The following is a 14597-nucleotide window of genomic DNA, read 5'->3' as shown; positions in this document are numbered from 1 at the left end:
GCTACATGTTGTGGCAGAGTACACCTTGCGCAATGCAAGGGAGCACTGAGCTGGAGATTTGGTACAGAGATCTGGCTGTCACAATCCAATGCACAGGGTTCCCAGTGCTATGCCAGAAAAGAACAGGACTAGCCAGAAGTGCCAAGCTGTCCTCCTGGGCCTGCTGCGAAGGAGAAGCCAGACATCCTCTAGAGCGGAAGGTTTCCGGGGCACTCCATCCAGGCAATCTATTCTGCATTCCAGGAAAGGCAGCTTGCATGCCTTTCTGTGCCCCTCTCCTTGTTGGGCCTAGGCAAATTGATCTGTGATTACAGGTAAGCTAGGGACTTTTCTGTGTGGCTTGTTGGTTTGCAGGGGGGATGGGCTTGGGAGAGGGATAGGAGCACACGCAGACCAACCACCATTCTGAAAGGTTTGGGTAGGCTGGGTTCACCTATGACTACAGTGTTTGCCTTGTTGCTCAGGGCAATCTACAATGTGGCCTGGCAACTTGAACCACAGTTGAGTGTGAAGTGTGACTACAAAGGAGAGAAGTGAGGCTTCTGTCATGCTACAGGAACAGTACTGGGGCTTTGTTGCCTCAACTTGTCTCTTTGATGTTTTCATGATCTCTGACTTTCTTTGCTGCAGTGAAACATAGCTTTCAGTCAGGTCAGAGGAGGCAGTCTCTACAGTAGTTGGATTTTCATTTTTAAAAAAATTATTTATTTCTTCCCTTCTCTCACTTTTATATGCAGACATTATGTTCCTTCCTTGTTTGATCTTTAATTCATTAGTCCAGTATTTTAACTTTTACACTCTTCCTGTCAGCCATTAAACTTAATATGGAAGTTAACAAATGTTTATTACTTTTTTTCCCTTCAGTTGTGTGGCAAGAAAGCACTCTTATATCATGCTTTAAGGACATTTTAACTATATCCTTGTATCTTAATTGTTTCTTTCTAAACCCAGAGAACAACTATTTAAAGCAATTATTTTGAATATGGAGTACTTGAAGAAATTAGTTTCTATTTTCCCCTCATTATTTAATTTTTGTGTACACTTTGTAGTATAATAAATGAGGATGGTACCATTCATAATTTATAAACGTATCTGGAGCCAGGCAATGGTGGCTCACTCCTGTAGCCCTAGTTACTCAGGAGGCTGAGATCTGAGGATTGAAGTTGAAACACAGCCTAGGCAGTAAAGTTCATGAGACTTTTATCTCCAATTAACCATGAAAAAGTCTAAAGTAGCTCAGGTGGTAGAGTGCTAGACATGAGCCAAAAAACTCAGGGATAGCACCTGAGTTCAAGGCCCCCCCACCCCCCGCATGTGCATGCACACACACACACACACACTCTTTGAGTGCATACCCAGATTTTCTGTAAATGCACGAACACTGTATAGCACGGCAGCAGGTCCTGGGTTGTGGGGCTTTGCTGACAAGGCTGTTTTGGGAGTAAGCAAGTTGAGCTGTGACAGGGTTATGGCAGCCTAGCACACAGTACATAGTAAGCCCTGTACTGTGCACATTAGTCACTGTTGTTATTCCCCCAGGATAATTATTTATACTTAATTCTTCCTAGGTGAGTGAGAAAAGCTCAGGCATAGACAGCAAACAAAGGTTTTTCTTTTTCTGTGGAGATAAGAAAAGAATAAGAGTAACGATCATGTGATTATTCATTTTTCTAATAACTAGGTAGAAATTTGATGGTTAACTTTCCTGGAAGCCAGTGGGAAGAGAGAAACCTAATCACCTGCATAAGGTGATGTTTGTAAAGCCAAAAATGTTACCCCCAGATCAGGGCCCATATAATCACATGCCTTCTGGGTCTTCAGAAGGGAGATGCCTAGGTTATAACCCAGATTCCCAGAGCCTTCTACACTTTGCACCTCTTGTCTTTCCCATAGCTCAGAGCTGGCACCTCCATTTATTTGTAGGATTAAAATGCTTGCTGCCTGCAACACAGGTTTGGTCTTACCTTTAGTTTTTAGAAATTCTGGGTTCACACTATAAACCCATTTTAAAAAAATTGTGTGTGAGAGAGAGAGAGAGGGAGAGGGAGAGACAGAGAGAGAGAAAGAGAGAGAACATACCAGTATCAAGGCTTGAACGCAGGACCTCTCAGCTTTATTGCTCACCATTAGTGCTCCACCACTGGAGCTATGCCTCCACTCCATCATGTTGCTTATTAATTGGAGATGAAGGCTCAGATTTTTGTGTACAGGCTGGCTTTGAACATCAGTCCTCGAGGTCTGAGCCTCCTGAGTAGGTAAAATCAAAGGCATGAGCCACTGGCATCCAGATTCTTGATATTCTTTTAAACTGTAGTTCAGTTTAGATACTTCCAAACTCTTTGGTTCTGTAACTATACTAATTTTGTTTTTTTCCAATTTGATTTTAATAAGAAGAGAGGTGAATGAGAGTTGAGTAGAAGGAAGCAAAATGTTTCATTGCAGAACTGTACCTAACAAAATATTTGATGACTGAGTAGGTGATATTATTTTTTAATTAGGCTATATTAGCTATACATTGGGATGATTATTCTGAATAAAGTGCTTACGTCATGAACCTAAAACTTTGTTTTGCATTTATTGTTATTAAGGAGTTGTACAAAGGAGTTACAATTCTGTAAGTCAGGTAATGAGTATAATATATAATGCTTCTTGGACAATGTCACCCCTTCCTTCACTTTTCCCCATCTCCCCCATTCCTGCCCATAAGTTGCATGGTTCATTTTTGCATATTGAAAACCATGACTGCGCTTGTTCAACCTTTCTCCCTCCATTCCTTTCTCTCCCTTTTGCTCCCCCCCCCAAAAAAAGACCACAACCACACACACACACACACCCTAATGAAACTATTTTTGGGAGGCTGGGGATATGGCCTAGTGGCAAGAGTGCTTGCCTCATATGCATGAGGCCCTGGGTTCAATTCCCCAGCACCACATATACAGAAAATGGCCAGAAGTGGCACTGTGGCTCAAGTGGCAGTTTTAGCCTTGAGCAAAAAGAAGCCAGGGACAGTGCTCAGGCCCTGAGTCCAAGCCCCAGGACTGGCCAAAAAAAAAAAAAAAAAAGAAACTATTTTTTTTAGCCATAGATACTTACTTACAGTGCTCCTGTTATGTGTAGTGCCTTTGCAAGCAAAGGGGCTTCACAAACTCTCTGTGTGTGCAATGATAGCTAACTGGTGTTGGATATGCCACTAACCATGTGCCACCAATCTCCCTGGTTAGTGTCCATGTCTAGGAAGATGTGTGGGTGGCTGTCAGCATGGTGGTGATTATGTGTGTGTGTCTTGATACCTCAAAAAATTACATTGGCCATCTTTGAGCCCTGTGCACTAGCAGATCTGCTTATATATACTGTTAGTACAGAGGCAGATTACAGTCTCCAGGGCTATCAGAATTTTCAAACTAGGTTCATAGAGTGAGAAGTAGTATGAGTGAATCAATGAGTGGCACCAAGCCCAGTTTAACAGCAGCATGAAACATAAGGCCAGCAAAGCCCTCATGTTACAGAATTTGAAGAGTAGTTAAGACCCAGTCTAGGTGACTGTGACAAGCCTTAACTGACAAAAGCTGGCACCTCTGTTAATTTGTAGGAATAAAGCATTTTTTAAAATTGTGTTGCTAGGGAACTTTAAAACATATTCAGAGTTTAGAAGGTATAAAATACCACTTTTTGGATTTTTTTAAAGTCCACATTCATTACACACTATGTTGAAAATGAACTATGCAGCTTGTGGGGTGGGGAACAGACGGGAAAAACTTGGAGAAAGCAGGGGAAGGGGTGACACTATTCAAAAAGAAATGTATTCATTACCTGACTTATGTAAGTGTAACCTCTTTGTATATCACCTTTACAATAACAAAAAGGAGAATATTTGTATACAAACACACATATGTATGCGCAGGCAAATTCTTCAAAGTGACTGTGTTACTCTAGATTAATTAGAAGCTTATAATTCTGTGCCACCAAGAAAGATATTTTTGAATAGCTTGATTTTATTATAAGAGGTTGGAACTTCCCTATTTAGTGTGCTAGGAACCCAGCATTAATCTTCCTCACTGATCAGCTTTGGGCTTAGAGAGAAACTGGGTTAAGATGAAAGTTCACCGCGTTGGCTTTAAGCTGTGTGGGCTCTACCTGGAATTGCACCCACAGAGAGCCTTTGTGGAACGGACAGTCTCCATGCTGTTTCTGAGCCTCTTGCCTCCCAGTAGCCCTGTGGCTTGGTGTGAATGGTGGATGGCCTCTCTGATGTGAACTTCCCAACAGGGATGGGCTGCCTCATCTTCCTCAGTGAAATCTTCGAATAAACATTGAGCTTGTGATACTCTTCATTTGAAATGGCTACCCTATATGGTAATTCTTTTTCCCATTCCTATCCCTACAACTCAGGACCTTCCTCCACACCCACTTTTCTTTCTCTCACTGCCAAGACTGGAGATTTTCACCAGCACATCCTGGGCAATATGTGGGGCCTTTGCTTCATGGTGAGAATTGGACCTTCCACCTGTCCTGCACTCCTGGAACCCCACTCAGGCTTTCCCTGCTGTCCCCAGCCATTTCCCGAGGACCATACAGCCATCTGTGCTGTCATTTTTACCAAGAAGTGAGGCAGTTCAAATCCCTGTTTCCTCCCTGAAAGTAGGAGGCTCCTTTCAGGAGTAGTAAGCTTTCATTAGTCTAGACTGTGTAGCACCTAGGGAGAGCAAATAAGGAAAACTGTCATTTCCAATTTTTTTTTTTTTTTTTACTTAAGATTAGGTCCCCTCAAATAAAAGAGCCATAGCAATAAAACCAAGAAAAGTCACCCTGATCCCCCAGTTTGGAACTTTTCCCTTTTGGATATTTTCAGTATGTCTCAGAAAAGCATGCAGAGGTCCAAGCACTGAACTTAACCATGTTTTCAACTTATTTAAGTTACTATTAATAATTAATTACCATAAATAAGCAATATACTCTAATAAAGTTTTAAACCATTTCTGTAAAGCATTAACACAATTTCTGGCATATAGTAAATCTTTAATGTTAGTTGCTGGCTCTTCCCACTACCCTCACCATTTTTACAGTGGGAAGAGACATACTTGTTATACTCATGCATGGCCCACTAGAAACACAATGACGGCTGCACTTAATTTCAGAGAGCAGGAGGCATGGTTTGTTACTGTTAGAACATTCAGAAGTGATGTACTTCCTGAAGGTGAGGCAGACCCCATCCCATACCAGCTTGCATATTAGTAGAGATATAATGCCAACTGTCTTGACCAGAGAACAGTGAGGTTGCTAAAGTGTGGTGTCTTTGATCCCAAGTGCAATTGGAGTTTGTTCATTTGCTTTTTCATTCAATAATCAGACATTTATTGAGTACTTACTGTGTACCAGGTGCTTTACTGTCCAGAAAAGGAAAGGCTCTGTTTGCCATAAATACTCTGGGAGCTTCCATGTATAGGAAGGTTGTGTTTTTGTTTTGTTTTGTTTTTAAATTCAATGAGGGAGGAGAGCAGAGGGCAGTTAAGTCTAGGTTGCAGCAGTAAGGACCATCTTGGAATTGTGACAGGATGTCCTGTGGTGTGGCCACAACAAGGACATTGTTTTGTCTTTACTTTCAAACCTTAAGAAGCATTCTAACAATAAAAAGGGGCCCCTCAGACCCTTTGATCCTAAATAACTGACTCTCTTGGAGCTAATTGACCTGTTTGCTGATGTAGTATGCTCTTTATTTTGAGTAGATGGAGCTGCTCCCTTAAGGCAGCTGAGTCTGAGTGCACTTTGGCCAGGCACTCTCCCATTTGCCAGGCTCACAGTCAGAGACCTGGGCTGCTTGGAATCCAAACAGAGCATCAGTAGATACAACCCCTGCCCTTCAGGACACAAGCTTGCATAAGGTCAACAGTTGGGACACGGGCGTGACCCTGAGCATCCCATGCAGCCCAGGGTCTGTATGTTAGGAGTGGTTGTCTGTAGAAGCTACATAGGGTGAGTATTGTGCTTTTTTAAAATCATACTTCTGGGCTCTCTCTAAGATGCTTATAAAAGGTTTATTTTAGCATTGTGGGTGCCCCCCCCCCTTCTCTCTGTTTGCTTCTTTTTTCTAAGAGCTTAAACTTTTAATTCTGTAACTGTGGTAGTACATTCCCTGTACTTTCCAGAAAGAGAATTTTTTTATTCCATTCTGAGACCCTGAAAGAAATAAGTTGATATCTCTAGGCCAGGCTGAACAAGTGTTATATTTTTTAGGATCTGATTCTCTCCTTGATTTTGTAAATGTACTTTTGTTACTACATATATTTCTATATTAACTTATATTTTGCCTATTCTACCTCCAGACCCCCACCAACAAATATTCATTTTGGTAGGATATTTAAAGACTCAAAAGGATTTAATGTGAGGAGCAATTCATCGTGGGTAAAGATGGGATACATCATTGTCCACATTACATAAATTTGCTGTTCAACCTCCAATACCTCTAGATAGCTTTTTCTTTATCTTTCTGAATCTTTTCCTGTAGAGTGATTTTGCAGTGTATTTCCCCTGATAAGCAACATTCTTTGAATACACCAAAATACATGGTATGAAACATACTTTGATAAAAATCTGTATGGACTGGAAAACTTTCCATTGATCCTGGGGAGGGGATGGTGTGTGTGTTTTCACTTTCAACCACTCCAGCTATGCCTGGTCTCCTTCAAAGTATTTTGATCTCTCATTTCAGCCACAATTACAAGTTCATCCGAAAATGATGACCGGAGTGGCTCCAGTTTGGAATGGAATAAAGATGGAAGCCTAAGGTTAGGGGTTCAGAAGGGAGTGCTTCATGACCGCAGGGCAGATAACTGCTCCCCCGTGGCAGAAGAGGAGACCACTGGGTCAGCGGACAGCGTGCTGCCCAAGGCAGAATCCTCAGCTGGAGATGGTCCCGTCCCTTATTCTCAGAGCTCCAGCTCGCTAATAATGCCACGGCCCAACTCAGTTGCAGGTAAGGCCATGAATCTCCCTGGAAGGGTTATAAGGGTTCTGTCCGAGCCTGAGGAGTCCTCTGTGCACTGTCTTCTAATAGGAATCCAATCCAGACACCAGTCAGTTTTGTGATCTTTTTCCTAGGCTTCAGTTCAGGACCCTTTCACTCTAGAGTTATTTTTCTTTAAGAAAAAGTTTTATTGTTATAAAGTTGGTGTGCAGACGGGTTACAATAACATAATTCAGGAAGAGAGTACATTTCTTTTTGGACAGTATCACCCTTCCCCTGGCACTTTACTCTGGAATTCTTTAAATCTATTTTTTGGATGATTTGGCTCATTGTATATAAGGGAAGAAAGCTCAAAAATTCTACTCTTGGTGTCTGTTATTTTAAGCTTCAGTAAATGTATGACTTCTTATTTCATCTTGGTAAAGGAATTATTTAAAGTGAAGGTGTTACTATCAGCGCAGAGAATTTTGAATCTAACTTTAAAGCTTTCGTTTGTATTATCGAAGCCTGTCATATAGATAGGAAGTCAGATGTTTCTGCATAATTCAGTCACAGTGGAGCACAGGGTTTAAAGCATATACAGAAGAGAGAGAGAGAGAGAGAGAGAGAGAGAGAGAGAGAGAGAGAGAGATGTAGTAGCTGGGAAAAAGGAAGAGAGACCACAGGTGGCAGTGTGGATCGGTTGTTGAACTTGGACTGGTTGTCAGGCAACGAGAGGAGTCTTGTGTGTGAGGAGAGGAACTCCTGCTTTTGAAGGTCTTCCACTTTTTGCTGCGCTCAGTGCTGTTGGACTAAAGTTAGAAGAGGAACTTGTCATGGTAATTCTTTGTTTCCAGCATAGCACTTAAAACATCCTCTACTAATACATGGACCCAAATTCTCCCTTCTTACATCAAAGGATTTTTCTGTAATTTATACTGCTCCTGTGGGATGTGCTAGGTCATTCTGGTTGTTGTTGGGTGTTTTTTAAGATGGAACTCTGAAGCAGCTGGTAAATAAATGGCCTTAATGGAAAAGTTCTGAGGTAAACTCTAATTCACTTTCAAAGGAAGCAAAATGGCCTTGTTCCAGAAGAGGGATTTGGCATGTCCGCCAGAGAGAAGCACTAGAGAGCATTACATGTACTGACTGATGGTGCTTCCAGAAGCTTTTGTATCTTCCCACTGCCATCCCACCCCTTGAACATAATACATCGCACTCAAGTGGTTTTAGGTTGTATTTATATGTATTTAGGATGAATGGGTCACTCATATTGTCCCAGAACTTGACAGCTTTATTTTCTTCAAGAAAATAGCAAGTTTGTTCTCAACATATTCAAATCTGTTCTAAAATTAGGAAACACATTAAGACGTTACTTTTAGCGGTGTTGAAAGTACCCCATTTGGGTTTATTTTTTCCTGCTGGATATCCCTTTTATATGTTCTCCTGCCGTGTGAAGTGACAGTGGGTGTGAGCTGAGCCTTTCCAGTAGACTGCCATAATTCATGGAGCAGAGCTCTGATCTCTGCTGTGTGCCTTCATTCTCTGTGCCCACGAGCTAGACCTCCTGTGGAATAGGAGGCTCAAGGTTTCAACAGAGACTACCTGGCCTAATAGATTTGATCATTTCTCCTGCTTGATATACTTTTTTAAAATGATGTGCATAGTTTGAAAGTAAATAGGCAAGTGCCCATCTGTTAGCAAGCTAGGAATCTGGTAAATAACTTCCTGCTGCTGAAGCTGAACCTCTTACTTCAGGGAATAGTAAGTTGTATCAAAGGTCACAGGAAAGAATAAGATTCCATTATGTGAATTACCACAGCACTGTTTGGTAACCAGAAGGCAGACTGTTGCACATTTTAGGACTGAAATAAAATGTGAAGCACATTATACTGAAATCTCTTGGAAGTATTAGCATGCTCAAATCTATATAAATAAAAATTGCTACTGAATAGGAAAGGTGGTTCCATGGGAATAGAGTAGGATTGGCTTGTGATAACAGGCCCGTTTGGCATGCACACATGCACTTGTGCATACTGTGTATGTGCACACACTCATGTATGTGTTTGAACCTGCCCCTGGTGAAAGTACAAAATTAGTTCCTAAGTGTTCCAGCTTTCAGTCATTGGTTATCTATTAACTATGCAATATGGTGAGCATTTTTTTTATCAAACCTTATAAAAAGTAAGTTGGCTGCATTTGGAAATTGTCTCTCTCCACAAAGATGTTCTTTGTAAAGGTATTTGTTAGTAGGATTGGCTTTGTAGTTTCAAATCACGTCAAAGTAGATGACATAGACACTTTTCCTTTTTTAAAAAGAGCCTTTTAAATTAGATCTTGGCTAATCTACAAGTTGAGCAATAGGTTCTATTTTTGACCACTTTTTTATTTTCTCTTGAAATATTTTCTGAGTGGATCATAGAATACTGTGTTTAGTTCTCCAGGAAATCAACAAAACACAATTACCAACTTAGTTCTGAGTTTCTTGAAACACTAACTGGTAAGTGCTCTGGACTTACTGGCATTTCTGTTTAGTAGGCTATTTCATGACTTACTTGCACATAGTACTCCTTGTTTAGCTTAGAGGACTCAACACCCCACCCCTCAAACAACAGTGACAACAAACTTTTCCTGCAGCATCATGAAATATGCTTCTCTCCCATGTTAGACACAGCATCTGTGTATGCAAATGCACAAAGTTAGTTAGTAGTAGATTCATTGCTGTGTGTGAAATTGCTTTATTTATGATTTTTAGGCCTTGAAAGCCTTTATTGTTTATACTGAATCTAAATCTGACTCTCACATTGGTAGTGTGTGAGGCTCTACTTTAAGCAGAATGGTTGGTCTTCGTCACCTGTTGTGATAGGTGGGAACACGGGGCTCATTGCTAAGTTCCTCGAGTGTCACTGCACTTTTGTTATTGGGTGTCTCTGTGGCTTTGAAAATGCTTCAGAAAACAGAGGTAGCTTCAGCCGGTCACTTGAAGTCCTGACTTTCAGTTCTGCTTTATAATGTTTGAAGTAGAGAATGAATCAGCAGTGGAACCAAATCAGAAAATCAACAGACAGTTCAGCTACTTTGCTGCATAGTTTGGAGGTAATGCTCTGATCGCTGGAAATCTGAAAACAGAGGCAACTTGAAATCTCACCATCACTTGCATCCAAATCAGACTAGGGCTTTTTTTTTTTTTTTTTTTTTTTGCTAGTCCTGGGGCTTGGGCTTAGGGCCTGAGCACTGTCCCTGACCTCTTTTTGCTCATGGCTAGCACTCTACCACTTGAGCCACAGTGCCACTTCTGGTTTTTTCTTTTTATGTGGTGCTGAGGAGTCGAACCCAGGGCAAGCACTCTACCATTAAGCCACATTCCCAGCCCCAGACTAGGGCTTTTTTGCAGTTCTTTGTTTGAAAGTGGGGAATAGAAAGCCCTTTGAGAATCTGTGTGTCGTTGTAACTCAAGCTGAAGTGGCATGTGGGATGTCTACGCTGTTGAGGCTGTAAAATGAATTTATGTTTATAACTATGATGGCACCTTATGTCTGAACCACTGTGGGTGAATTCACTATGAGGCATGTAGCAGGAGCCTGCAAAACGTGTTGCAAGCTGTGTTTTGTAGTGAGCTTGGAGACATGGGGGCAGGGAGAGGAATGGGTGGTCCTGTTGCTCCTCTGGGAGATTTTATTCTCCCCAGTTATGAACGGACTAGAGAGATGCTCCAGGCTGCTATTTCTTTAACTTACATTAGGTCTATTTTCTGCTGCATAAGGAATTAACTGACTCTTTCTAATGGGAGAGATTTTTGTGGTCCTTGGCTATGGGCATGGTATTCATTTGAATGCGTGCACAGTGTGTCTTCAGGCTGTGGGTAGACATGGAATGATGCAGAAAGCATAAATACACTCTCATTAAGACACAGTTTCAGGGGCTGGGAATATGGCCTAGTGGCAAGAGTGCTTGCCTCCTACACATGAAGCTCTCGGTTTGATTCCCCAGCACCACATATATGGAAAACGGCCAGAAGGGGCGCTATGGCTCAGGTGGCAGAGTGCTAGCCTTGAGCGGGAAGAAGCCAGGGATGGTGCTCAGGCCCTGAGTCCAAGGCCCAGGACTGGCCATTAAAAAAAAAAAAAAAAAGACACAGTTTCAGGTACTTCTCTGCTCCCTGGGAAGGTAAGGAAACTTGATTGCCTTTTGAGGATTCAGCAAGAGGGGATGGGGCATTCCTGAGTCAAGCTTGGTGCTCCCCTACCTATATGCCTGTCAGCTCACAGAATGGGAGTGGTATGGACATGAAGAAGGAAAGATGGAAAGCTTGTGGAAGTAGGAAAGGCTTAGGACAGATGATGTTGGGCGCTGCTGACACTGGGTCTGACTGAGCCTGTGGGGTAGCCAGAGAGTTTTCAGAAGATAGATGGCCCAACTCAACTTGTGTTGCATCCAGGTCATGCTAATGACTTCACAAGTCCTTAGAAGACTTAACCTTTGGGATACAACTCCTTATGCTTCTTCATTTTCCCTTGAACAATGTGTGTTTTATTGTCCTGGAAAATATTCATATGTATAAGATTAGCAGAACTCTATGTTGGATTATTTAATCCATAAACCAATTTGACTAATTTTATTTAGAATTCCTAATTTTGATATAGAATGTAAATAGATGTTTATGGCACAAGTATGGATATGTATTTGTTGCTATGGTTTGCTGACACTCAGCAAAGTTATTCACAGTAGTTATTTTTGTAATCTAACTTGTGTACATGTGTGAATAATCCTTACTGTTTCTTAACTATGTGCTATGATTCTCAGATTTAATCAGAAGTAGGCATGGTTACTTATTTTTAGAATTTAAAGAAATAACATACACACCAGTATAGCATAGTAAAAGCCAATAGAATTTGTATGTGTGAAATTTAGGGTTTAAGGAAGTGAGGCTTTTTTTGTAACTGGCAAGGGCTGACTATAGGGCTCTGAGTGCTGTGGAATTGCGCATGCAGGATCTGTCTGCTCATTTCATTAGCAATGTTGGAATTCCACACCACAGAACATTTGCAGAGTTTTAGGGAAGATACTGGGTCCAGGCCATGTGTTTGCAGTAAGTACTGGAACTTGCCTATGTAACACTTGAATGTTAGGAATGTTAGATCTTTTCATTAAAAAAAAAGAAGAAAGGAAGAAATTATGGTGATATCTGCCTTTTTCCAGGAATAGGGGAGGATTCTGTCGACTATGTGAACATAATTTGGTTTTAAGTATGAGTACCTCTTGGGTTTCTTTTTAAACACTGTTTTTCAACAGTATTTCTAGAAAAATAAATTGGAGCAAACAAATATCTTAAAGTAAATTTTATTGAGAGCCTGAACTGAATACCTTAGCAATTTATAACTTACAGTAATTTCCTTATGACATTAAAGTACACTTTTATATTACAGCAACAAGCTCTACGAAATTGGAAGACCTGAGTTATTTAGATGGGCAGAGAAATGCTCCTCTCCGGACATCAATTCGGTTACCATGGCACAGTACGGCTGGAGGTAGGGCACAGGAAGTTAAAGGTATCTATATTTTGCACTTGCTGTCTTACTGGGTTTGATAAGCTTGTTCATGAAACATTGAGCATTTCTAATAACCAGCTGGGAAAACAATGCTATTTTTAATATACATGGTAGGAAGTCCCATCATGCTTTAAAAAGAAAAACAAAAAAGTATCTCTCGGATACTGGTGGCTCATGCCTGGAATACAAGATCCTTAGAAATCTGGGACCTGGAGGTATTTGTTCAAGACCACCCTGGCCAGAAATGTCCAAGAGACTCTGTCTCCAATTAACCAGAAAAATGCTGGACTGGTGGCATGGCTCAAGTGGTAGGGCACCAGCTGAGGTTAAGCCCCAGTATTGGCACAAAAATTAAAAATATATTTCCATATATAATAGATATTATTATAAATGTAATATATTATAAATATATATTTTGTGTAAATAGAAAATGTATGGATACATATTATGTATTTTATATATTTTATATGAAGATATGTAACATATAATACATTTATATAATTATTTTTAGTTGATCTTTATTCTTAAGCCTTTTTTAAGTAGTTGTACAAAGGAGTTTATTGTATATAATATATACTTTATATTTATAAAATATTTATATAAACATATAATTGTATTGAAACATATTGTTCATATATTTAATATTTATATAACATATTTTATATTATGGAAACATAAAAATATGCTATGAAGCAATCCTTACTAATTTTGTACTTCTTTCTTAAAATAGGTGGTTTAAGTTGCTTCTGGCATTGAAAACTAATTTTGTTTGTTACTTATTAGATATTTGCTACTTGTAACAGAGGATTAGTTTTGTTTTAGTACTTGGGACCATGTCAGTCACATCCTTTGTCTGCCTGAAACATATAAATGTGGGTACCTCATCATGTGAGCAAAGTACCATTGCCCCTGGGTCCACAAAAATGTGATTGCATCTTACTCATGCAAGGGATGGGAGAAATATGTCTTCAACACAGTTTCAGATAAACCCCGTATTGCGTTCTTTCTGTGTCTGCCTTGAGTCATGAGAACAACTTAAAAGTCATGAAAGGACCACAAAATCATTGTGATAAGATACATTCTGGAATCACTAGCAGATAAACATGATATTACAGAAATATTCATAGGACCACATTCAAAATACTGACTGGTATTTTTAATTTAAGTGTATAACATTGACACGCTTCTAAAATGGCTTCTTTCTTAAAGCACGATTTGCTCCCTACAAGCCCCAAGACATTTTGCTGAAGCCTCTGCTGTTTGAAGTGCCGAGTATCACAACAGACTCTGTGTTTGTTGGAAGGGATTGGCTCTTTCACCAAATAGAAGAAAACTTGGGGAATACAGAACTGCCAGAAAATAGAGGAGCAGTTGTTGTTGGAAATGTGGGATTTGGGAAGACAGCCATCATTTCCAAGTTGGTGGCCCTCAGCTGTCATGGAAGCCGCATGAGGCAAATTGCATCCAACAGTCCTAGTTCATCACCTAAAAGTACGTCTGTGTTTAAGTATTCATTTAGCATATGAGAGATGATAGATGGAGGAAATTGCTGTTTGGGTAGACATGAATTACTGCATTCCCTAAGTTCCAGCTCCTATATCAGATTTGCAGTCATGTGTGAAGTGAAGGCTCTGAATGCTCCCATCTGCCAGGTTTGTATTTGCCACAATCTGGGGTGAGGACAGCCTTCCCTCATGCCCACCTGACCTTATTCAGGCACATATGGGTCAGAGAGGCCTCCGAGTGTCCTGGGGGAAGTTTTGCTCCTAAAACAAAGAAGTTGGGTTTCTGGAAGAATAAACCAGATGGAGTGTAAGACAATTTTTTTTTTTTTTGCGTGTGGGGGGTTGTCTCTCCCTCCCTTTTTTTTCTTCCCATATAGAACTATTTTGTCTTCTGTTCCTCATACTGTTTGTCATCTATATTGGTTTTACTAAAATTATAAAGACTAAGCCAGGCATGAGATAGAGTAAACAAAATATTCACTTTTTTGAGATAGGGTATTGAACTCACTACCTCAGCTTCCTGAGTGCTGGGATCCTAGGCGTGAATCATTTCGAGTGTTATTGATTATCATATATGTAGTAAAGCCAAAGAAACTTTCTCTG

General features: G+C 40.4%; 1 protein-coding gene across 15 annotated transcripts in view; it reads left to right on the top strand.

Moving 5' to 3' along the window:
* Tanc1 (tetratricopeptide repeat, ankyrin repeat and coiled-coil containing 1) overlaps window positions 1-14597 on the top strand; it is a 235544-nt gene that overhangs the window by 169840 nt on the left and 51107 nt on the right. For 10 of the 15 annotated variants that reach the window (XM_048345390.1, XM_048345389.1, XM_048345388.1 and 7 more), the window contains 3 exons: window positions 6707-6970; window positions 12367-12489; window positions 13699-13980. In XM_048345390.1, the coding sequence (XP_048201347.1) occupies window positions 6707-6970; window positions 12367-12489; window positions 13699-13980 (669 nt within the window). The remainder of the gene's footprint in view (window positions 1-6706; window positions 6971-12366; window positions 12490-13698; window positions 13981-14597) is intronic. The other 5 variants (XM_048345393.1, XM_048345392.1, XM_048345404.1 and 2 more) reach the window with 3 other exon arrangements.

This window comes from Perognathus longimembris, chromosome 4 (genome assembly GCF_023159225.1).
Source record: "Perognathus longimembris pacificus isolate PPM17 chromosome 4, ASM2315922v1, whole genome shotgun sequence".
NCBI classification, from domain to species: domain Eukaryota; kingdom Metazoa; phylum Chordata; class Mammalia; order Rodentia; family Heteromyidae; genus Perognathus; species Perognathus longimembris.
Note: the sequence above shows the minus strand (reverse complement) of the source record. Positions and strands in the feature narration are given on the sequence as shown.